At 43.6% G+C, this 23436-nt stretch overlaps 2 protein-coding genes across 8 annotated transcripts in view; one reads left to right on the top strand and one right to left on the bottom strand.

The window, feature by feature from the left end:
* The first annotated feature begins 2 nt into the window (after window positions 1-2).
* JKAMP (JNK1/MAPK8 associated membrane protein) lies at window positions 3-11678 on the top strand. 3 transcript variants are annotated; one of them, XM_073349961.1, is made up of 7 exons: window positions 3-126; window positions 562-653; window positions 3393-3547; window positions 4705-4911; window positions 7203-7384; window positions 10558-10634; window positions 11102-11678. In XM_073349961.1, the coding sequence occupies exons 1-7, from the start codon at window positions 123-125 to the stop codon at window positions 11318-11320; spliced, it is 936 nt and encodes a 311-aa protein (XP_073206062.1). In that variant the 5' UTR covers window positions 3-122; the 3' UTR covers window positions 11321-11678. The 3 variants fall into 3 exon arrangements, with proteins under 3 accessions (XP_073206062.1, XP_073206063.1, XP_073206064.1); XM_073349962.1 differs by lacking the exon at window positions 562-653; XM_073349963.1 differs by lacking the exon at window positions 10558-10634 and having other exon boundaries at window positions 11102-11249.
* CCDC175 (coiled-coil domain containing 175) overlaps window positions 11492-23436 on the bottom strand; it is a 44846-nt gene continuing 32901 nt past the window's right edge. For 3 of the 5 annotated variants that reach the window (XR_013635995.1, XR_013635996.1, XR_013635994.1), the window contains 9 exons: window positions 23053-23184; window positions 20778-20916; window positions 20180-20259; window positions 18928-19080; window positions 15663-15765; window positions 15477-15520; window positions 14443-14995; window positions 13787-13820; window positions 11492-11739 (listed from right to left, as the gene is read on the bottom strand). Coding sequence is in view for 2 of the 5 variants with exons in the window: in XM_078853407.1 (XP_078709533.1) it covers window positions 13804-13820; window positions 14836-14995; window positions 15477-15520; window positions 15663-15765; window positions 18928-19080; window positions 20180-20259; window positions 20778-20916; window positions 23053-23184 (828 nt within the window). In the remaining 3 variants the exon portion in view is untranslated. The remainder of the gene's footprint in view (window positions 11740-13786; window positions 13821-14442; window positions 14996-15476; window positions 15521-15662; window positions 15766-18927; window positions 19081-20179; window positions 20260-20777; window positions 20917-23052; window positions 23185-23436) is intronic. The other 2 variants (XM_078853407.1, XM_078853408.1) reach the window with 2 other exon arrangements.

Genomic DNA, 23436 nt, shown 5'->3' with positions numbered 1-23436 from the left:
GAAGTGACGCAGACGGGCGGGGTGGAGCTTCGCCTCTCCCCGCCCCAGGAGTCCGGAAGCGGCGGCGGCTGGTGCTGGTGCTCTGCGGGGAGGCTCCGGCGGGTGGGCCCTGCTGCGGCAAGATGAGTGAGCGCAGCCCCCGGGGTGACCGTGCCGGGGCCCGGGCCGGGAGGGTCTGTTCCGTCCCGTTCCTCCCCGGGCCGCCGCCTGTCGGGCCCCTCCCGGTGCCCCCTCGTGGGGGCGGGGACCCCTGACGGGACCCAGCCTGAGACCCGGTTGTCCCGGGGTCAAAGCAGCCCCGCCCCCCCTTCCCTGCAGCGGGGGAGGGGCGGTCCCTGGAGCCGAGGGAGTGGACGGGGTGGGGGGGTTGCCCCCGGGCGGGAGGGGGGCAGGGGAGGGATGCCTGGGAGCTGGAGGGGGGAAGAGTGGGGGGGGGGGATCAGTGGGGGCCTAGAACTCCATTTCTTAAGTGCGGTGCCGCAAACTCTTCCACCGGCTTTGCTGTTGCATCTCCAGTAACGTGAGGTACTACAGTGTTGCAACTCCTTGTATTTTTAAAAGCTGTAGCTATCCAGCCAGCCTGCCTTGGCTTGTATTGCGGGAGAACCGCACAATACTTAAATGCGTCCACTCAAATCTACGGCGACTGTGGGGTAAGTGCCGAATTCCGACAGACTCTTGAATTTGTGAACGAGATCTAGGGCCTGATCTTGGCCTGTGATGTGGTGTCGCCTGTGTCACGTGCAAAGGAGGCATAAGGTTGTCTAAACCAGGGGTGGGCAAACTTTTTGGCCCGAGGGCTACATCGGGGTGGGGAAGTTGAATGTAGGGCTGGGGCAGGAGTTTGGGAATGGGTGCGGTGTGCAGGAAGGGGCTCAGGGCAGGGGGGTTGGGGTGCAGGAGGGGTGTGGCAGGGAGCTCAAGGCAGGGGGTTAGTGGGCTCAGGGGGTTTGGGTGTGGGGGGTAGGAGGGGTGTGGGCCCCAGCCCAGTGCCACTTACCTCGATCAGCTCAGGGGTGGCAGTGGCGGCCCCGGTGGAGGCTGTGGGGCTGGGGCACGCAGCTGCAGCCCCTGGCAGAAGTCGTGGGGTTGGGGCTGCAGGATCCTGATTCCAGCCAGCCCCAGTTGCAGGGCAGGGGCGCACAGTCCCGCCTTCTCCTCAAGCCCTAGAAGTCACGGAGGTTCGGTAGAGTCACGGAATCCATGACCTCTGCGACTAAATCGTAGCGTTAAGTGTAAGACAAGCGACAACAGATAGATACAGACAAATAGACGGGAGTGCAAGGAAACTGAGGTAGCATTGATCAGCATGCTAATCAATGGTCTCAGCACACCAAGTGGCCTGACTTTTGTCAAGTTTTTTATAGGTATCCCAGCAAAGGAGAGTTTTAAGGAGGGATTTGAAGGAAGATGTTTACAGGGAGCTCCTAAGCAAGAGGGGCAGCATGGGAGGAAGCACGTAGCTGTGTGTTTGAAGATTTACCAAGTTGACGATGGAGGCTGGCATCTTAGGCCCATCGGAGGAGGGAGCTGACATCTGAATAGTGAAAAAGAGCTGGGGATAGGTTGTGAAGGGCCTTGAAACACAAGTAGCTTATGTTCGATGTGATAGAGAAGAGGGAACCAAGACAGGGATGCAAGAAAGGGGTGACATAGTCAAAGTGACGTGCTTGGGAAATTATCTTAGTAGCAGTAGCAGCATTCTGAATGGGTCTAAGATTTCATCTGTCAAGACCAGAGAAAACCATGTTGCAGGAATCAAGACATGAGATGACGGGGACCCTGAATAAGAGTTCTAAATGTGTGAATGGATGGAAAGGGCCATGTCTTAGAGATGTTATGCAGAAAAAAATTAGCAAGCTTGAGGCACAGCCTAGCTGTGAAGACCTAGAGGAGCAGTTCCCAAATTTTTTACTAAGGCGACCCACCAAATGCATTTTGTCTTTTTTTTGTGACCCACCCAGGGTCCAAATTCATGGAAGGAAGGAGCCAAAAATCATTCACCAGTATCCTTCTCCTCTTCTGCCCCACTGAGGGGGCACCGACCACCTGTAGCAGCACTTTCCACCCCACCACTGCAACCCTAACACTGGTGCAAAGGGAAGTTGGAGAGAGAGCCTGATCTGTACTCACCCTACAGTGGTAGCTCCTGTCCAGTGGAGCTGGGCCTGGGTCCGGGTCCCTGCTCTGGGTGTTTGCAGCCCAGTGCCCAGGATTGCAACGGCACTCAGGTTTGGCTTGGTTGCCTCTTCAAGCCTGAGTGGTGCTGCAACCCCATGCATGAGGTTGCAATGCCTGGAGCAGGCCCAGACTCTGCAGGACAGGAGCCACCACTGTGAGATGAGTGCAGTGTGGGCTCACACTTCAACCCTGCTCTCTGCACCATGCCTGGGACCCACTGTTTGGGAACCACTGACCTAGAGAGCGGTCTGAGTCAAACATGACATCGAGGTTATGGGCTTGAGTGCCAGGTGTGAGAGTGGCATTTTCCCCAATGATCAAGAAGATAGGTAGGGGAAGATTAAGAGCTCTGTTATAGCCATGTTGAGCTTGATGGCTAGACATCTACAAGGAGATGTCAGAGACAGGCTGAGATTTTAGTTCAGACAGGAGTCCGGTCTGGAGTGGAGACATAGATCTGTGAGTCATCAGTATAGAGATGGTAGTTGAATTTGTGTTTGCTGTTGAGATTACCCAGCGATAAGGCAGAGAGAGAGAAGAAAAGGGGACCAAGGACAGAGCTCTGTGGACCCCCCCGAAAGCTGAAGGGAGGCAGAGGATACGCTAAAGGAGCGATTAGAAAGGTTGGAGGAGAACCAGGAGAGTGGAGAGTCATGGATGCTAGGGAAGGACAAGATTTCGAGGAGCACAGTTGACTAAGTGACTGACAGGTCAAGATGGAGTACTGGTTCTGAGCTTTAAGGAAGAGGTCATTAGAGACTCTGGCAAGAGCAATTTCAGTAGAGTGCAAGGGGTGGAAGCTAGATTGGAGGATCTACAATGGAATTGGAGGAGAAGAACTCCAGACAATGCTGGTAAACAGTGCATGCAGTCAGCTTAGAGATGAAAGGGATATGGGGCAGTAGTTAATGAGACAAGCGGGGTTAAAGGTGGGTGGGATTTTGTAGGACACAAGAGACTAAAGCATTTTTGTATTGTGAGGGGAACAAGCTAGATGAAAGTGAGCGTAAGGGATGGAATGAGAGTGGGACGAGTTTGCTCAGGGGATGGGATCATTGGGGCAAGTGGAGGGCTGAGGGATTGAACTTCCTTGAATAATGTAAATTTGTCAGCCCACACACTCCCTTTAACTGGGCTTCCAACAAAGCAATCAATCAGTTATTGGGTTTTTAGGCACTTGTAAATACAGTTTTGTGGTGCTGTTTTTGTAGGTTTGTCCGAGAGGACAGCGAACAGATGGTGATAAAATCTGTCGGGAGTGTACAGGATCTCCAGGGCATTATGATTGGCTATACCTTGGCTTTATGGCTATGCTTCCTTTGATTTTGCACTGGTTCTTCATTGAATGGTATTCAGGGAAAAAGAGGTTAGTAATCTTTTTATTTAATTTAAAAACAAAAAGGCCCACCATAAATGTATATCATTCATATGAGAAGGCAAATTGAGTTGTGCTAAAGCAGTCAGGCTACTGGGCAGGCAGATACACAGGCTGCTAATTTTCTGGGCACACTGTGCTTATGGGTTTATTAATTTTCATCTTAGAGCTGCAAGTTCCTCCCAGATGGTCACAGTGCCCAGGAAATGCCCTATACCCAACTCCTTGTTTTAAATGTATTGAAGGAATCCTCATTGGTGTAGGAGGGAACGCTCACATATGTCAGGTTTTGGCCTAAAGGGGTTATAAAGATATAGTAATACTCTGACGGGAAGATACTTAACCTTTACTGTAGTATCCTAGGTTTCTGAATGCACTTTATAACAGACTTGTTAAAGAACGTGGCTGCGTTCTGTATTTTCATGCTGTGTAAATATTTTACAAATGATGCCCATTTAATGTGGTGTGCAAACAGTATACTAAACACTTAATGTTTCATACTATAAACTCTCAACCCACTAAAATATATCATTTTAACATGAGCTTTCAGCTCCAGTGAGAGTTTCATGCATCTGATTTAAAATGTTTGCCCTTTTATTTAAAAAACGTATGTAGCAAGTCACTATGAAAATGAAAACCACCATTTATAAAGAATAGGTAACTTAGAAATTAATGCCTTGGAAATATCAAGGGTGGTGCTTAGTTCTCACTTTGCCAGTGAATTAGGCAGAGGGCTTTATAATGTTGCAATACTTAATAGTTTAGTTTTGCTGAACAAAGAATATGCTTTCTGCGTTGTAGGAAGTTGTATAACTCTCACCTGCCTTGCATATTTGATCTTTCATTTTGCTAGACTAAATGTGGTGTGAATGTTAGTTTCAGAAGTTTAGCTGAAGTACAACTGCACTTGTGCACTAAATAGTGTGACTCAGATAAATGAGAAGATTATTTTCAGTATCATGCTTACTTCAATCTTCATTTTGTAATAACTGTGGCTTTGGCACATCTTTCATAGTGAATTTAAACACAATAGACAGTTTAGAATTGAAAGAGTCTTTATACTTCACTCAGCATTTGATATTTTTGACTTTTTTTCCCTGTTGATTTTCAAGTGGTATTAAAGAACTTTTTTCTTCCTCCCTCTGCAGTTCCAGTGCATTGTTTCAGCATCTTACTGCCTTATTCGAATGCAGTATTGCAGCAATAGTTACACTGCTTGTGAGTGATCCAGTAGGTTTTCTGTATATCCGTTCTTGCAAGGTAGAGATGCTTTCTGACTGGTATACGATGCTTTACAACCCAAGTCCTGATTACATTACAACTATACACTGTACTCATGAAGCTGTCTATCCTCTGTGAGTATAAAGTCAGAGTATTTTTTTATCAGTTTGCTATTTCACCATATGTGTTTCAGAAATTTATAAAATGCTGGGTTATGGTACATTTAACCCTGAAATGTGGCCGTATTCTGCTAAGTTAGTACTTCTTGTAAGAAGGGTAATCTGCTTGCCAAAATGTACTTAATGTAGCCTGGATTCAGGAAAGCATCCCTACCCAGAGAAGCACTTAAGCACATGCTTAACCTTAAGCATGTGCCCAAGTGCTGTCTTGAATTGGGGGCTGTGTTTATATGGCACTTCAAAATGGAACACTGTAAGTGCTTATTAATTCTTTTATTGGCCCTTGTGTGAGAAATGGAAAGTCCTAGTGGTAGTCTAGACTTCAGTTTATTTGTGAATCTGCTTGTCTATAACAGCAGCTTATACTAATTATGAGTGAACAGTAATAAATTTTTTTCCAGGTATTGGTAGAAATACATGCTTTAAATTCTAAAGTTTGTATAACTTTCAAACAGAGGTAGAGATAGAAAACTTTATACTGAGTGCTGTTCTAGATGAAATGAGGATAAACCAAGGAAGTCAGCTTACTATAACCTTAGTCTGAAATATAGCCATATGCCACTAATTGAAGAAAAAAAATCTGAACATTCACAACACTTCACAAATACGAAGTCATTCTTTCATCTGGTAGAGTGCATCAATTTTCCTTTCTTCTGCTTATAATGTTGATTTTAACAATTGTTTAAATGACTGACTTCTTTAGAAATTCCTCTTTGACAGTGTAGAATGTAAAAGGGCTTATCTAACCCAGACCAGTGGGCTACCAAACCCCCTTTGAAGTCTTGTGAGCTTTCTTTTTTGTGCTGCTTCTTTAAAGCACCAGCATAGTGAATCATAGTAAACCAGCAAGCCAACAATCTGTAACTGCAGCTTTACTGGCAGCGTTTTTGGCACATTGCAGCATGCTGGCTCTTTGGGAGAAATTCTACATATCTCTAGGTTAGAGGTGGGCAAACTACGGCCTGCAGGCCACATCTGGCCTGTAGGACCGTCCTGTCTGGCCCTTGAGCTCCCGGCTGGGGAGGCTAGCCCCGGGCTGCTCCCTTGCTGTCCCCCTTCCCCATAGCGATGCTGCTGCGTGGGCAGCGCTCTGGACAGCAGAGCTGTGCACTCCTGCAGGGCAAAGCAGCAGCATGTCTGGCTCTGGCTGGGCTGGGCAGGGCAGCTGCCAGACATGCTGCTCTGAGCAGCATGGTAAGGGGACCAGGGCAGGGGGGTTGGATAAGGGGCGGAGGGTCCTGGGGGGCAGTTGGATGGGGCAGAGGTTCTGTGGAGGCAGTCAGGGGGTGGAAGTTTAGGGGCGGGGTCAGGGAACGGGGGGGGTTGGATAGGCATGGGGTCCTAGGGGGCCTGTAAGGGGGCAGGGGTGTGGATAGGGGTCAGGGCAGTCGGGACAGGGAGCCGGGGGGGGTTGGATAGGGCATGAGGTCCCGGGGGCCTGTTGGGGGTGGGGGTGCAGACAGGGGTTGGGGCAGTCGGACAGGGGATGGGGTCCTGGAGGGTGGTTGGGGGGGGGTCCTGGGAGGGGGCAGTTAGGGGACAAGGAGCAGGTGGAGTTGGATGGGTTGGGGGTTCTGAGGGGGTGGGAAGTGGGAGGGGGCAGATAGGGGGCAGGGGCTGGCTGTTTGGGGGACACAGCCTTCCCTACTCAGACCTCCATACAGTTTTGCAACCCCAATGTGGCCCTCGGGCCAAAAAGTTTGCCCACCCCTGCTCTAGGTAGTTGCACAAAGAACTCAAGTAATGGTAATTATAGTAGTCTTACACTGGAGAGTAGCAACCTGTACCTTTTAACATCTCCTAAATTAGTGTCACAGCGAGCAGCCATGCAAGGGAGCCTGTTCATGAGGGTTTAGGAGTACAGAGACTCTAACAGCGAGCTTCAATACATCTTCGTTACACTTCAGGAGAGAGAATTAAGAAACACCTATAGATTTGGGCAGCCTTTAAGAACTAACCTACATGTTGCTTTCACTGCCCTGGGGAGGCAGTTTGGTCTAGAGAGGATGCTGTACTATGAGTCAGGAAACCTGCAGTTTGCTCCCACCTCTGTCACTGCCTTCTGGGGTGAACTATGACAAGTCAACTGAACTCTCTGGGCCTGTTTTTCCCTCCCACCCTCTATATAGATTGTAAAGTTTTCTTTGTGTGAGAGTGTGTATAGTGCCTAACACAAGGCATCCTAGGTCTGTTAGAGCCTGTAGTTACTACTGTAATGCAAATACTAAGTATTTTTTTCTTTATAGATACACCATTGTATTTATATACTATGCCTTCTGTCTGGTGTTGATGATGCTGCTCCGACCGCTTCTGGTTAAGAAGATTGCCTGTGGGTTAGGAAAGTCAGATAGATTTAAAAGTATTTATGCAGCACTCTACTTCTTTCCTATTCTAACTGTACTTCAAGCAGTTGGAGGAGGCCTGCTCTGTAAGTTGTTTGTTTGTGTTTTTTTTTTGTTTAGTTTGTTTTTAAAACGTATGCCCTTAACAAAAAGAACACCTTGCTCAGTGGACAAAGTATGTCCTTTTTTGCTTTGCTTGCGTAAGGCTATTGCGTTAAATGTATAAAGAAACATTCATCAAAATTACCTTTGTTGTTCAAATATCTGCCCGCAGTGCTATTATAAAATGAGATTACTCCACACAGCCATCTATTACATGAAGAAACGTGCCCCTTCCCCCCCCGCTTCTTGGGAAAACATTGACAAATCATAGAGCTGGTGTTGTAAATCAATAGTAAGTTCCTTAGCCAATCAACTCAGTGCTGCCTTAGCAGAACATGACAGTGCATTAAGTATACTATCAGTTTAGCTAAGATAGCTCTTTGCACGCATGCTGTTAGGGGCTTATTCCTTCACCTGCTTACTTCCCTGGTCCTTCTCGCATGAACAGAGAGCAACAATACCCGAAGTCCAAAGATGCAAACAATTTGATGTGTATTGAGGTGAACTTCCAGAAAGCATGATTCCAGTTTCCTTCCTTGGTGTCCCCCCTTCCCAGCTCTGACACCACAGAGCCGTACCTGTGTCCCTGTTCCCATTCCCCCCTGTAGCAAAACATGATTCCAATTTCCCCACCCTTACTTCCTGATTGACTGCAGACTACAGAGTAAAACTTGAGTTCTGCTTAGCTATACCTTAACCAATCGTAACATAATTGGTTAAATCATGTTACAATATATCCCCCCACCTTAATTAGTTTACACAGCAGACAGAAACAGCAAAATTAATTATACAGCAGACAGAAACAGTCACAGAACCAGACAGACCATGCAAATAATAGCAAAGTGGGAACTATAATGACAAAACAATACAGAAGTGAGGATTTCACAACTACATCTATTAAGCCATAAAGGTTTCCCAGCTGTGTCTATTGATAATTTCTTACTGAATAGAATGCTATCAAACTAAACCTCCTTTTACATTCTCTAGGCTCTTCCCTTTCTCTGGAGATGATAGATCAGATTGCCTTATTTCAATGTGACTAGTTTGGGATGTGACCATACATTTCCTAGCTTATGGCTGCCTCTGCTGTTTAGCCAGAGATCTTAGCCTAAGAACAGGGCCTAAGACTGTCACTGTAAGAGAAGGCCCATAAACAGGCAGACTGTGATTTTGATTTTCTTTTATACCTCTAGAACTAGCTAAGTGATAACAATACACACAAATTCTTAAAGTATAGGCCTTTGCAGACTGGCCTGAATATCTATATCCTAACACACACACACTGGTTTAAAACCACAGATAACTTTCAGACCTCTCCAAAGCAGCATTGGCCTCGCTCCCTAGGTAGTAGGAATGCTGTTCCAAGCTTCATTGCAGTTCTGTAAATTCAGCCTTCCAGAAAGAAATATTTTAAATAAAGGCAAGAATTAGCAAATGCTAAGGAATGCATTGGGAAAGCGGTGACAATGGGAGGCTAGAGAACACTCAAATGCAGTCAGCAGCTCAAGAGAGAAAATTATTGTTCTAAATTATTCTAAAAGCTACTTGCCTGTGCCAATATGAAGAGGGGTTTGTGGCCTCCAGACCTTGAGGAATCCACGAGGAGAGGTTGCCTCGTGTGCTATTCCCTCCCTCCTGGACACATGGCTCTGTGCCTTGCCTTTTACCCCTCAAAGCAGCGGGTGTGGACTGGAAGATTATGCTGCATTTTAGTGGTATGAACTTAATCTCTCTTTTCCAGCAGAAATACCTCTCCTTTCAGAAGGGGCTAAAGCAAATTGGAAAATGTAGCTATTCTTAGGCCCCCTCCATTCTCGAGTTCTAGCCTTGCGCTATAAGGCTGTGGGTTCCTGTGTGAAAGGGCAGCATGTCACCGTGCCATCACTCAGCATGCACGCTCCCATTTCAGCGGACTCTTCTGTCCACTTTTCTATTCACATTTGTGCTTTAGCTGTGGAGGAGGGAGCCAGAGGGCTATTAAACTTCAGTGATGCATGTTAAAATGTACAGAGCCTAATTAGAAATAGTATGAGAGAGGTCTATTAGATGAAGTGAGCTGTAGCTCACGAAAGCTTATGCTCAAATAAATTGGTTAGTCTCTAAGGTGCCACAAGTACTCCTTTTCTTTTTGCAAATAGACTAACACGGCTGTTACTCTGAAACCTGTCTATTAAAGCATGAATGATGTGGAGAAAGTGAATAAGGAATTATTTACCCCTTCACGTTACACAAGAACCAGAAGTCATGCAATGAAATTAAGAGGCAGCAGGTGTAAAACAAACAAAAGGAAGCACTTCTTCACACCATTCACAGGCAACCTGTGGAACTTATTGCTGGAGATGGGGTGAAGGTCAAAACTATAACTAGGTTTAAAAAAATTAGTTAAATGCAGGGAGGATAGGTCCATTGATGGGTATTGTCCAACGTGGTCAGGGACACAACCCCACGCTCTGGGTGTCTGTAAACCTATGACTGCCAGAAGCTGGGCCTAGACAGCATGGGATGGATCACTCAATAAATTGCCCTGTTCCGTTCACTCCCTCTAAAGCATCTGGCACTGGGCACTGTCGGAAGGCAGGATACTGGGCTAGATGGATCATTAATCTGACCTAGTATGGCCGTTCTTATGTTATGTAGAAATATGATCCTTTGGGCCTTGGAGGAAATGGATTTTGAAACCTCTAGAACAGTGATGCTCAAACTTCAGTGGTTCAGGAGCCAAATTAGTGAACAACATTACCCAAAAGAGCCACAGTAGTGTGAATGACAGGGGAAATATTTAGTTTTTGGATATAAATTATTCTCACAGCAAATAAGTTAACCTAGTAAAAGCATCCTGATTGGTTAAACCACACCGTGTTTTCATATCGTGCTACAAAGACCTGCAGGAGACCCATTAAAGAGCTACTTGCGGCTTGTGAGCCACAATCTGAGTATTACTGCTCTAGAAGGTCAAAAAGTAAACTTCTGTGCTTGTTTATCACTCATTCATACTGTAGTGCATGATTGTTAAATTTCAAATCCGTGGGCTAAAGTAGGCTGGACTGATTCAGTGGAACAGTTGCATACATAGCAGTAGTTAACGTCTTTTGCTGAAATGTACTTAAAGTGGTGGTGTTTTTTCCCTCCCCCTAATACATGCAATGTTTGCCTTTAGATTATGCATTCCCATATATTATATTGGTGTTATCTTTGGTTACTCTGGCTGTGTACATGTCTGCCTCTGAAGTAGAGGTAGGTAGAAATGTCTCTTCTGTCATAGATTTTAAAACTTAATTTTACCAGCAGAGCCTTGAGGCCTGAGAAGTAAGATAAGGAACACTAGCTCATTGTTAATGCATGATCAGATATCTGGCATATGCTACAATATCTTCTGGAATACTGACTTGAGTGGAGACTGCTAGCTTGCCTTGCCTCATGTATTTGTCTGTACTCTTGTGCTTATTCTGGGAATAAGCCTTTTTCATTTTTGGCATATGGGTCCAGCTCAAGGAAACTAGCATGAACTGGTAGTCCTTGATGCAACTCCCTCTCCCAAGGAGGACTAGGGAAAGATCATAGAGAGTGATTAGAGTCAAATCATTCTCAAGTCCAATAGACTTTATATATAGTGCCTCTCCCTGCATTGTGCACAACCTCTCACTTAAGTGTCAGATATAATGTAGGTGTGAAAACATTAACACCACTTTTTCTTTTACAAGTCTTTCAAGGATCTTCTTGTCAGGAAGAAAAGGCTTGTTGTTCTTTCTAGCCACTGGTTACTTCATGCCTATGGAATCATCTCTATTTCCAAACTGGAGAGACTTGGCCAGGATTTACCACTGTTGGCTTTGGTACCTGCACCTGCCCTCTTTTACTTACTTACTGCAAAGTACACTGAACCTTCACGCATCCTTTCAGAAGGAGCAAATGGACATTAAATGTAATTTGTGCCAACACCCGCAATGAAACCATCGCAGTAACATGGATTAAAGAATTTCACTGTTTGTTATGCCCTTCAGCTCTTCTTAGACTGCAGTTGTCATTTCTGTACAAAACATTTTCTGGGTAAAACACCGTACAGAATCTAAGAGTATGTAATCTTAAAGTGCTGTACTTTAACTTCATGAAGGGCTTGTAAAAAATCGAAGTGGATAATGTCTTAATCTATATACATTTTTCACTATGTGTAAATACTGGTGGGACATACCTTGTAATACAAACAAAAAACATGTACCTTATTTATTTATTTCACAATGCCATATATTAGCCTCTGTTTGAATAAAGTTGCAAAATAGAGCTGTGGTTTTCTGGTAAAGTGTCTGGCTTCTGTCACCCGCTCACTTGGAATTACCATCTCCTTAAAAATAAGAGGTTTGTGGAGAACACTCAATGTCTAAAGTTGCAGCTGTAGTTATATATTAGCATTTTACTCCCACTAGAACCCCCTCCCTTCCCCTGCTACAGCCTCCTATTAACTTGCAGCCCAATTCAGTTTAGATCTTAAAACACGGGCGAGGAAACGAAGCACAGAATGGTTAGAGCAGGATTGTTCTCTATAGTACATTTCTTACTGCATCATTCAGTCTTGTTTGAGATGTGCTGACTGTACAATCTTCCATATGGAGCCTATTAAAGAGTACTGTCCCTTCCACTCAGGCAGTTTTCCTAATATGCTGCCTGCATACTCCTATCCAGAAATTGGTTCTCCTAGCTAACAACTGTTGTTAGCAAACATTCTGCAGTAAAACATGTGATGCATCTGTCAATCTCTAAGCAATGAAGGAGCCTCCATGGGGGAGACCTCTCCATGCCTTTCACCCTTGTTGAAAATTGTTGGGTTTTGGTGCAATTAAATAATTGTCTGTTTCCTCATTGGGTGCTTCATATCCGTTGGTTTTGCTTTGGTGTACACTCAATCACGCTGATAAAGCTTGAGCCACCACTAACATTGTAAAGGTGAGAAATGTGGCTGGTTGGCTGCCACCCAGCACTGATCTGGAGGAGTTAGAGCAGGGGGACTGTAGGCAATGATAGAAAGCTTGATGCTAGTGTATGTAACACACACACAGAGGGAGAAAGGGCAGAGAAAGAAATGGGGTTGCTGACACTAAGGAGCAGTCCCTGTCCCATTAAGTGGATTCTTTAATGCTCTCCTAGTATTACTTTTACACATAACACAGCAATCTACATGCTAGAATGGAGGTATTCACAAGAGGTGTGCTAGCATAAGACAAGGGTGACAGTATGAAACAGACTGAGAATCATCATCTTACAACACTTAAATGATCATTAATCTGCAGAGGGAAGTGACATGGTAACCAACATAGCCTTTAACTGCTTCAGATGTAAAAATATGAGCAGCCATTTCCCAAGGGTATTTTGATCAGCCAACTCTTTTGGGGCAAGTTAACCAGTGACCTGTTTTTTAAATTTTGAGCCTGTGGAAGTAATTACAAAGAGGGGAGAGGAGGATAAAAATGTACTGATCATGGCATACCCTGGTATAACAGTCAGTGTGTTTATTTAAGAGTCACAGAAGCATGTTGTGTTTTATTACCCAATTAGGCTGTAAGGAATTGGAGAGCTGCTTGAGAGCTTACTTCTCAAAGCAAAGCTGATGCAGATCTAGTCAAAGGAGACCATACTATGGAACCTTCAGATAATTCAGGGTATTTGTTTTGGACTCTACACCAGCTTACCTGCCTCCAGATGTCACTGTTCCTTGTTCAGATGCAAACTATGTAGTATTCTCTCTTACTACAAGACTTAGGATTTTTGTCCTAATAACTATACTGCCTAACTGGAAAATTAGAGCCACTATTTCAAAAAGGACTTCTACAATGGTACACACAAAAACACATTTGGGTGTGAAAATAGGCATTTACTTAAATGAGATTGGGTACATCTATCTGTTTGCATACAAACATTCCCATTTTTTATGTACCGAAATCCATAAGGCTCTGATAAATATAGACATTAAAATACCAACTACCCTGGTTAGTATTTTGTCACTTTTTTTTTTTTTTAAATAAAAGTGTTCTGTGCACAGTCTTGTACCTGTATTTTCAGACACAATTACTGGGACTGCACATACACTTGGGGTGACTGGGTTTCTGGATCAACTGCAATGTACATTTGCACGCACAGCTATGGTAATGACAAAAAAGCAATTGCATATGCATTTCTGTTCATGGACAGCGTGACTCCAGGCTTAAAAGTTTGGCCCTAAGTTGTCAAAAAGAAATGTGAAAACAAAACCCAAGTAGCACTAATGATAAGCATGTCATTGGATAAGACTGGGGAACCTTGTATATTAATCCTAAAATTTCTATTAGTCAGTAATCTGTTAAGAGCATAGTTTATAGTAGGTAAATGTAGCCTAGGGATCATATATGGATACTTACCTTTTCACTCCAATATTCTATCCTTCAGAAACATCTGGAATTTAAATATAAAATACATATTTTAGCAAGCTTTTCTCAGTATCTGCTCTCATTTGCACAAAAAAGTTAATTATAGATACTTAGTTTAAGATGGATGTAATTAAACAGACCCATTTTTGCCTGATCCTTGTGGTCCTTTTATGAAATGACTTTCCATTGACCACAGTGAACATTCCACACATGAAATAATGGCAGCATCAGGCCTTAAGCTGAAGCAGAAATATTCTTTTCCTTATAGATTTAACCCATCCCTTTCTCTAGTTTGCTGTCCAAATATCCAAATCCCAATCACCTCAAAGGTGTATGACTACAAGAACCTTTCTGCTTAAAAATCCTATAATCAAAAAACCAATGTACTTCTGTTACAGGAATATAGCCATATGCATGCACATACCACGGACATTCCCCGGGATAGAGCTTAGGACTTTTAGCATCCAAAGCACAAGCCTGTACCACCGGAACTAAAATGAGTAGCAAGGTATTATGGGGGATGGAGGGAATGGCCCTAAGAGGAGACACGTTCATGCTCAGTCCCAGTGTATTATTATTTAAAATGTAAACAATAGAAGTTGCCGATACAAAAAATTCTAGGCATCCTAACCATCAATTAAACTTACAGTGCCATAATGCTAATCATATAGCGCCAGGCCAGGCAGCAGCTCTGACTTGTTAGCCTTCGCACGTCCATTGTGGAAAAGCTAAAATGTGTTTCTGAAGAGAACAGTGAAGCTCTAAATATTTTTCACAGCTTTCTTACTGAATTAGCCTTTAGGAACAGGAAATTAAATGTATCATCATCACCCAGGCTGTGCAATAAAATATGCATACTTTTCCCAATGAACACAATAGCTTTTCCACTGTGAATGTAAGTCCAGATCCTCGCTGGTGGAAACTGATGTAGCTCCATGGAGCTTACTTCTGAAGTGTTATCACTGTTTATTCCAAATGAACAAATTCACCATAATTCCATCAGGATACAAAGTAAAAGAAAAGGGATTGGTGTATCTTACTGGGTTCTGTGCTGGATTTACTTTCTAACAAAGAATCCAGTCCATCAAAGTTATTTTGTAGCCCTTTGTTAATAAAATCAATCTTTTTCTCTCTCTGATGAAGTTTCATTACAAGATCTGCTATTGCAGCCATGATTTCCTTCTCATTCGCCACAAATTCCTATAATGAGACAAAGTGGAAAAATCATTTTCTTGTAAAGAAAAAGAAATCACAAAACATTCGGATGCTTTTGTTTTGCATTTCCTGACTTTTCATAGATTGTCCAAACACCAAATGTATAGCTCTGCTGGGTTGGCATACCCACTCTTGAGATCCAGAGACAGCTCTTATTGTAGATTTTTTCATGAGTTTCTTATTGCAGGTTGAGTTTTAAAAAACATTAAAGAAAGATGACAACCTTTAGGTTTGTTTGAACCTAGCATGAGGGAAATAGAATCTGAACCAACCTAGGACAAAGAAATTTTACAATCATTATTTTTATGCAGTGCTAGAAAATTTCTAATTTCCTGTATTTTACCCTGTGGCAGAGTAATGGTAGTAGACTATTTACAGTGCCAAATCTTCTATTATTCTTTTTTGCATGGTAACCAAATTATTTTCAATGCTAAAAAATACCTTGTCAAAAAATGTTGAAACCCACCTTTTGCATGCTACTGTCCTCTGACCATCCCTTCAGAAAAAGCTCTAAAATAAATTCAGTTTTAAAATGTTAGCAGATTGTCAGAGAAACAAACATTCTAAAATAGTCTTCCTTTTCAAATACTGAGAATATGATCATTTTTGTTTTTAAATAACTGAACATTTCCTTTGATGACATGTTACTCACGATGAAGGACTGTCAGATCACTCAGAATTTTTACTGTTGTTGATTTGTGGTTTTCGGCTTCATGGCTCATTGTCAAAATATCTGCTTTCATCTGTGCATTGCACTGCAGAGAAAATCATTGCAGCTATGTAAACATTTGTGTTTGGTCTCTTCTTCCTGATCTCTTTAGCTATTTTTGTGACCTACAGATATACAGAGGGTGGTGTACTCCCCAGGACAAAACTCTTTCCATTGCTACACTTTTCCTCAACATCAGGCATCCATTTCACTTTCCAGAACAATGACATTAATGATAACCAAAATAAGTGAAATCTCAGGACCAGATCCTCAGCTCTAAACCAGTCAGTCAATGTAGCTGTGCTGATTTATACCCGCTGAGGCTTTGGCCCTCACTCTTCACTCGCAGTTTAGTTTCCCTGTGTCTCTTTACTATATCTAACTGTCCCAAGACAATAGTGAAGTACAAAAGCAGGTTCCAAACTCGTATCTTTGTTGTACTTCAGGTACCAGTGGCTCTGGCTTTTGGAGTTGAAACTGATTTTCTTCTTTCTATAGTTCCTTTGCTACATCATCAGCAGTAGAGGACGTAGAACAAGGGTGGGCAAACTACAGCCCATGGGCCACATCCCGCCTGCCAGCCGATTTAATCTAGCCCTCCATCTCCCACTGGGGAGTGGGGCCTGAGGCTTGCACGCACATGCCGCAGCTCCCGGAAACAGCAGCATGTCTCTCCCCCGGCTCCTACGCATAGGGACAGCCGGGGGCTCCGCAAGCTGCCCCCGCCCCAGACAGTGCCCTCGCAACTCCCCCATTGACTGGGAACTGTGGCATGGGAACTGCAGGGATGGCGCCTGCGGACGGAGCGGCGTGCAGAGCTGCCTGGTCACGCCTCCACGTAGAAGCCGGAGGGGGAACATGCTGCTGCTTCCAGGAGCTGCTTGAGGTAAGTGCTGCCCAGAGGCTGCACTCCTGAGCCCTTCCCATGCCCCAGCCCCCTGGCCAGCCCTGATACCCCTCCCACCCTCCGAACCCCTCAATCCCAGCCCAGAGCCCCCTCCTGCACCCCAAGCCCCTCATCCCCAGCCCTACCCCAGAGCCTGTACCCCCAGCCGGAGCCCTCACACACCTCTGTGCCCCAATCCCCTGGCCCAGCCCGGAGCCCCCTCCCACATTCTGAACCCCTCAGTTCCAGCCTGGAGCACCCTCCTACACCCCAAACCACTCATCCCCAGCCCCACCCCAGAGCCTGCAGTTCCAGCCAGAGTTCTCACCCCCTCCTGCCCCCTACTCCCCCGCCCCAGCCCAGAGCCCCATCCCACACCCTGAACTCCTCATTTCTGGCCCCACCCCAGAGCCCGCACCCCCAGCCAGAGCCCTCACCTCCTCCTACACCCCAACCCCAATTTCGTGAGCATTCATGGCCTGCCATACAATTTCCATACCCAGATGTGGCCCTTGGGCCACAAAGTTTGCCCACCCCTGACGTACAGCAACCAGCATTTGGGTGTCAGCATGAACAGACCATCTTGAAATTGTTCCTATACTGAGCATCAAGGAGAGGGATAACTGTACTATGGTAAAAGGGCTGTCTTTCCAAAGAAGGCTTATGTTTATATGACGGAAAATAAATTATAAGGTCACATTTTCAAAGCACCTCCTAAGGAGCATCTGTAATATTAGTGCATGCAAATACAGGCAACTGCACTCGTAAAACCAGGCTTCTGTGCATTCAAACAGGGGCGCATACAAATACAACACACAATTCAGAAAGCCCTTTGGAAATTTACCTCACTGTGTCTAATGAAGGTGTAGCTTCAGCTTTGAGTTGTGGCCTGACATAGATCAGCAATCAAGACTTTGCTTCCACAATAGTCTAATGTGCTCAGATCTTTTCTGGAGAAGTAACTCCTTTATTCTTGTAGGCTAGTTTGACACCTAGCACAGGACCTAGCAATGGAAGACTTAGGGTAACATTCCCAAAAATATCTAGGAGCCTTAGGAGCCTAAGTCCCATTTTCAGAAATGACTCAGGCACTTATGAACCTAAGTCTATTGACTTTCAATGAAAATTGGGCTCTTAAATGCCTAAAGGTATGTCTAGAGCGGGAAGATGTAAACTCTAGCTTGAGGAAACATAAGTTGCACTCTGATAGAGCTAGTGCACTAAAAATAGAAGTGTAGCCATGGTGGCACGCGGGTCTAACCACTCCAAGTACAATCCCATCTGAGACCATAGGTACGCATGCAGAATGGCTAGCCCCTGTCACTGCTTGCACCACAGCAGCTACACTTCTATTTTTAGTGTGCTAGCTTGATCGGAGCTAGTGTGGCCATGTCTCCTCAAGCTGGAATTCACACCTCCAGCTCGAAGTCGCTTCTAACATGGGACTAGGCCCTTTTGAAAACTACGTTAACCCTGGAAAACAATAGGCAGCAACAAATGCTTAGCCAGGATAGAACTGACTGATCATGTCATCATCACTCGAGTCCAGAGCTGGATCCATCAAGGAAAATGTAGGGATTCCTACAGTCCCTGAAAGAAAATGCACCTGGAAAGCTGAACATCAGCATGCTGCATGCAAACCTTCTGTAGAGTCAAAACAAGTCAGCTTTCCTGTGATCTTTGTTGTAGAGTGGCGGGAGGCACTGTTAACCCTCTCTGGGCAGTAACCACAATGAATCCCAGTGTTTCTCACCTCTCATCACAACAGTGCACCATTCTAAGAGGGGATAGCTTACCACCTAGTTTCAGCTTGAGACCATTTCATATCACTTAGTGGGGTTGGGTTTTCTGACACACAGTGCTCCAGCCACTGCTCCAGAACAAAAGAATGAGCTAAAATGGCTGTGTAAGTCAAAAGGGATTGTCTCCCTTGTTGCAATACCAAACAACACAGGCTGCTTTTATACCTCAGTTTTCACACAGTCTTCCACAGCTAGCAGGGAAGCCTTTCCCTATATACCTGACTGGATGCACCAGTGCTTTTTCTACTCAATGATGAAAGATCCCTTCACAGACAAAATGTAAAAGGGACAAATCCTGCCTTTAGATGTTCCTACGTGTCTCCCAACGAAGCTACCGGGAGCCTCACAGGTGCATCAGAAGGCAAAATTTGGCTCCTATTTTGCATGCTGAAGCATTTATAGTGTTTATTCTGTTTCATCCTTCTCCAATTCTATTTTTCCCTGTGAAAAGAAAATTGAAGAGAGACCTGCATGCTGACAAGCTGTGATGTAAACCATCAGTATACTTCAGTATACTCACTAATTTCAGTCTGCAGTTTTCTGTCTTCACAATGTCGAGCTTCCTGTCGACCTCATAGATGTCCCTCTCTAGCAACTTCAGAACTTCTGTATGCTCTTTCAACTGGTCAAATGCCAGGTCACGCTTTATTCTTAATTCATTCTTCAGCTCAGCCTATTAATGAATAAATCCTTCATTATTTTGCTTCATTTGTAATTGATCTTGTATTTGGACTATAATTGTTGTAACCTAAAAAATTAATAATAATAATAATACTTTTCACATATGGGGCACCTTTCGCAGAAAGATTTCAAAGCTTTACAAAAGGAATCCTAGTTATCTTCATCTTACACAGTAGGGAAAAGAGGCACAGAAAGGTGAAGTGGAATTGCTCAAGGTCAGCAAGCCAGTGGCACAGCTGGGAATAGAACCCAGGTCTCCTGACACTGTCTCATACACTAACCATTGAACCTCATTTCCTGTCTATTTAAATCAGACATGGGGTCACATTGATGAGCTTAGCGACACACACACACAACATATTTCTATTGATGAAGGCTTTGGTGGTACACAAATGTTTGGAACACAGATTCTGGGTAAGCTATTGCCTATTTAAAGATGCTTGGAGAAGGAGCATTTCCTTCTCGAATAAGGATTAGCATCTGTGACTGTGGGCTTTTGTGCGTCAGCAACCACAGAGCTCCATCCTTGCAGTATCAGGCCAGCCAGGCACAAACCTTGCGGTTTTGTTTGTGACTCAGACACCTTTCTTTAGTACTGTGTCTTTCACACAAACCATCTGTGACTCTGAATTTCTCTCCCTTTATGCTGTTATCTATTGATATAGTCAAGATAGGCAATGAGCTGGAGAGATCATGAGACAAAGATACCCGACAGTTTTACCAAGAAGCAGCAAAGGCTCTTGCACCAGCCACGGTCAGCTTCTGTACAGGGACAGAGCTCACACAGGGCTCAATACTGCAGCCCCTTCCTCACTTAAGTCATCCTTTTAATTCCATTGGGACAGCGCTTATGACTAAGGGTCACAAGATCAAGGTCAGTTTTTTGCATGACAAAGGACAGTGCTGCTCTGAATCAAGCTATGCAAGCATCCTCCAGCCAGAATCTCTGTGCATGACCAGTTGCACAGCAGCTATAGGAAGATGGTATTGGAAGGGCGGAGGGAGATCATTAAAAAGCACAAGAACAGAGAGGAAGAAAACTGATTTAGGAAACTTTAACAAATAACGTTAAATAAGGTTTAAACCATTACCATGATCTTCTTGAGTTTACCAATCATCCTGACTGACCGATCAATGGATTTTGTCAGTCTTGTCTCTTCATCTTTTAGTTCTACACATCAGGAAAAGGTTTTTTTAGACGACAGAACTAGATGTTCCATCAACAAATGATCTTCTGTATAGGGACATTATTATTCATTATTAATGTTTCAGTAGTGTCCAGATGTCATAATCTATCTGGTGCACAAAGCCCTCAGAGCTTTACTGTACTTTACAGTTCATCTGAACTATGGTAGACAGCTCTGGTACAGTCAGACCTCTTATTTATATATAATTTTAATAATTTTTTCAAATACAACAAATATATCAAAATACCAGATTCACCATAATACACAAAGTTAAGTAAAGAGGATTAGGATAAAGATTGGGGAGGGGAAACAAAATACCTATCTTCAGGGTCTATATTAATCTTAAACCTCTACAAAGTCATCTTCAAATTTTTCAGGCATTCCTCTTTTGTGGAATGCCAGTTGCTCATTAGCTTTGAGGTCACCCATATTACCAAGTCAGATCTCTTTCTAAGACAGAAGCAGAAAGCTTCGAAGTGCATCGGAGTTATTTAATATCTACCTGAGACTACTTTTTTCAAGTCTTCATATTTTTCATGCTTCTCTTCCAACTCTTTCTGTCTTACTTCTATGAGAGGGATGCTCAGAATTAGTTGTTGTTCTTTTTGATATATCTCTTCAGTTTTACCTTTGACATCATCCTTTAGTGAAAATAAATGTTAATTAACGATCTATTAAAGTGGACATAATCACTGTAGCAAAGGAAGACAAAATGAACAGATTAACTGGAAACTGCAGAGTTGAGAGACATAGATTTGAAAGTGAAGAGTGGCAAAATGAAGGCAATTTGAATATCCAGAATGAGGAGACAGCCTAATTAATTCTTTTGACATTACACATCGTGAATCTCCAGCCACATTACAAAGTGATTTAAATAGAAGCAGTGAATTCAAGTAGCAATACTTGTATTGGCACAGGAATATGCTCTGGGTGCACAGAACACCGCAATAGAAGAAACAGCAGATAGAGCCATGGGTGTTCACATTGCTTTACAGACAAATAAGACTATAATAAGATAAATAAGTGAGCAGAGACTGCAGCAAGTATGACTGAAATGACTAGGGTGTGCACAACTGGAGAAGAGTACAAAAGAGTAGAAGCCCCAGGAAGAGGCACAAGTTGTTGCAACACCAAAATGATAAAAAGTGAAGACACAGGAAGAAACGGAGACAGTTAAAGAAGAGAAAAACCAGAGAGAGAACCACTGAAGGAGAAATAATAGTTACAATTATTTTTCTACCCCAAAGGGTATATCATTATCTTTGACTTGACTCAGTCTAGTCCACATGCAAAGGGTAATCCTCATATGTCACATTTATTGTGGGATGTTAGAGCAACCCTATTAAAGACACTAGAGTAGGAATTAAAGAGCATTTATCACACGTTATGTATGTTTTTGAACAGCACAGCTGCCAGGAAGTGCACATAAGGAGAGATCCAGTGTGTAATTATTTTAGATCCATACACACAAAGGCATTGAAAGAGAGAGAGAAGAAGAGGCTTGGGATATTTCATACATTAAGGATGTCTGGTTTATCCTATTCTGAACCATTAGACTGACGGCTGAGAATCATACAACCAGGAAATGTTACCTAGAGACAGAGGAAATGCTACATACACCGGATGGGAGAAGTGCCTGATGTTTCTGGAAGCTCCAGTCAGTTCTCATTCAGAGTCTCATATTGTCCTCCTTTCTCTTTGAAGGAGGGCTGCTGGAAACTATAATAGAGCACTCAGAAGATTAGTGCACATAGGACCAAACTGCCCTGGATTACGCCTCACACAACACCAGTGATGTCAATGGATTTACAGCTCTGTAACTCCGAACAGAATTTGGCCCATCATGTCAGCAGTGAGACTAATATTTTCATAAAGCCTGTGCTGTTTATCTAAATATTGTGGGACAAATTTCACACTGATCAACTCCAAGCAACTGCTTCAAAGTTAACGGGGTTGAAAATCACGAAAGAATTTGGTCCACTATATTTTATTTTACATTTTTTATTGCAGATCTTTTACACTTTTTATGGGCACTTTCTCGGCATGGAATTCCATTTGATAGATATGAGTACATACATATGGATAAGGACACACATGTGGAGGGCATGCCACAATTTAGTAGCAGTATGAGTTGTTCAATCAACTTCCTGTACTAGATGATATATCAGCCACAAAACTCAGACTGATGCCTTTGTTGTTGGTTTGTCTGGAAGACTACTAAGAAGAAACCAGTTTTATTTTATTTCTCACTTAGGTCTCATCTAGCAGTTCAGGGAACAGGTGGGATTAAGGCAGTTTAAACCAAACAATGATCAGACCTCTTTGCCTTTGGCATCTAGCAATCAAGTAACTGTGGGAAAGCTCCCTGCATGGAATCCACCACTTCATTGCTCTTATTTTCAGTGCACACAAAGCCTTGTACGAGTTGCAAAGGAAGACTTTACCCACTGCTAGTAAGTGCTAAGGGCCCAATTCAAAGCCCAGAGATATCAGTGGGCTTTGGATCAGGTCATAACTGCTTAGCAAGAAAAAGAAAACCCAAAAAAGCCAACCCAAACCTCTCCTGTTCTAGGAACGTCAGTACAGCATTCAAAGAGTTAATATGGCACTGAATCACTTTTTCCTGAAACTATTAGTAATCATGGGCCAAATTATCTGCTAGTGGCAATTGGTGTAGCACCACTGAAGTCAATAGAGTGGTGTCAATTTACACGAGCAAACGTCATCTCCCCATTTAAACAACTCTTTTTAAGAATTTTTTAAAAAATGACATTTACCTCAAGCCATTGTATGTGTTCTATTAAGCTGTTTTCATACTTCTCGCATTCAGCTTCCCTTTTATTTATATCATCACTAAGGTGTTTGACCTGTTCCTCAGCCTGCAAAATTTCTTTTCGGAAATACTCATTCTGGTTGCAGAAAACAAAATTAACAGGGACAATCATTTCTGCAGTACACACTGGCTCACTTGCAGTATTAAACAATAACCGCTCTGAGTATCATAGAATCATAGAATCATAGAATATCAGGGTTGGAAGGGACCCCAGAAGGTCATCTAGTCCAACCCCCTGCTCAAAGCAGGACCAATTCCCAGTTAAATCATCCCAGCCAGGGCTTTGTCAAGCCTGACCTTAAAAACCTCTAAGGAAGGAGATTCTACC

The sequence above is a fragment of the Lepidochelys kempii genome, chromosome 6 (genome assembly GCF_965140285.1).
Source record: "Lepidochelys kempii isolate rLepKem1 chromosome 6, rLepKem1.hap1, whole genome shotgun sequence".
Classification (NCBI taxonomy): Eukaryota; Metazoa; Chordata; order Testudines; family Cheloniidae; genus Lepidochelys; species Lepidochelys kempii.
This window is presented reverse-complemented; position numbering and strand designations above follow the sequence as displayed.

What these genes read in the sequence shown, in the direction of transcription:
- JKAMP (XM_073349961.1), top strand. An exon ending in AGTTGGAGGAGGCCTGCTCT is followed by an intron (nt 7,385 to 10,557) that starts GTAAGTTGTTTG and finishes GTTTGCCTTTAG; the next exon opens with ATTATGCATTCCCATATATT. An exon ending in TGTCTGCCTCTGAAGTAGAG is followed by an intron (nt 10,635 to 11,101) that starts GTAGGTAGAAAT and finishes TTCTTTTACAAG; the next exon opens with TCTTTCAAGGATCTTCTTGT.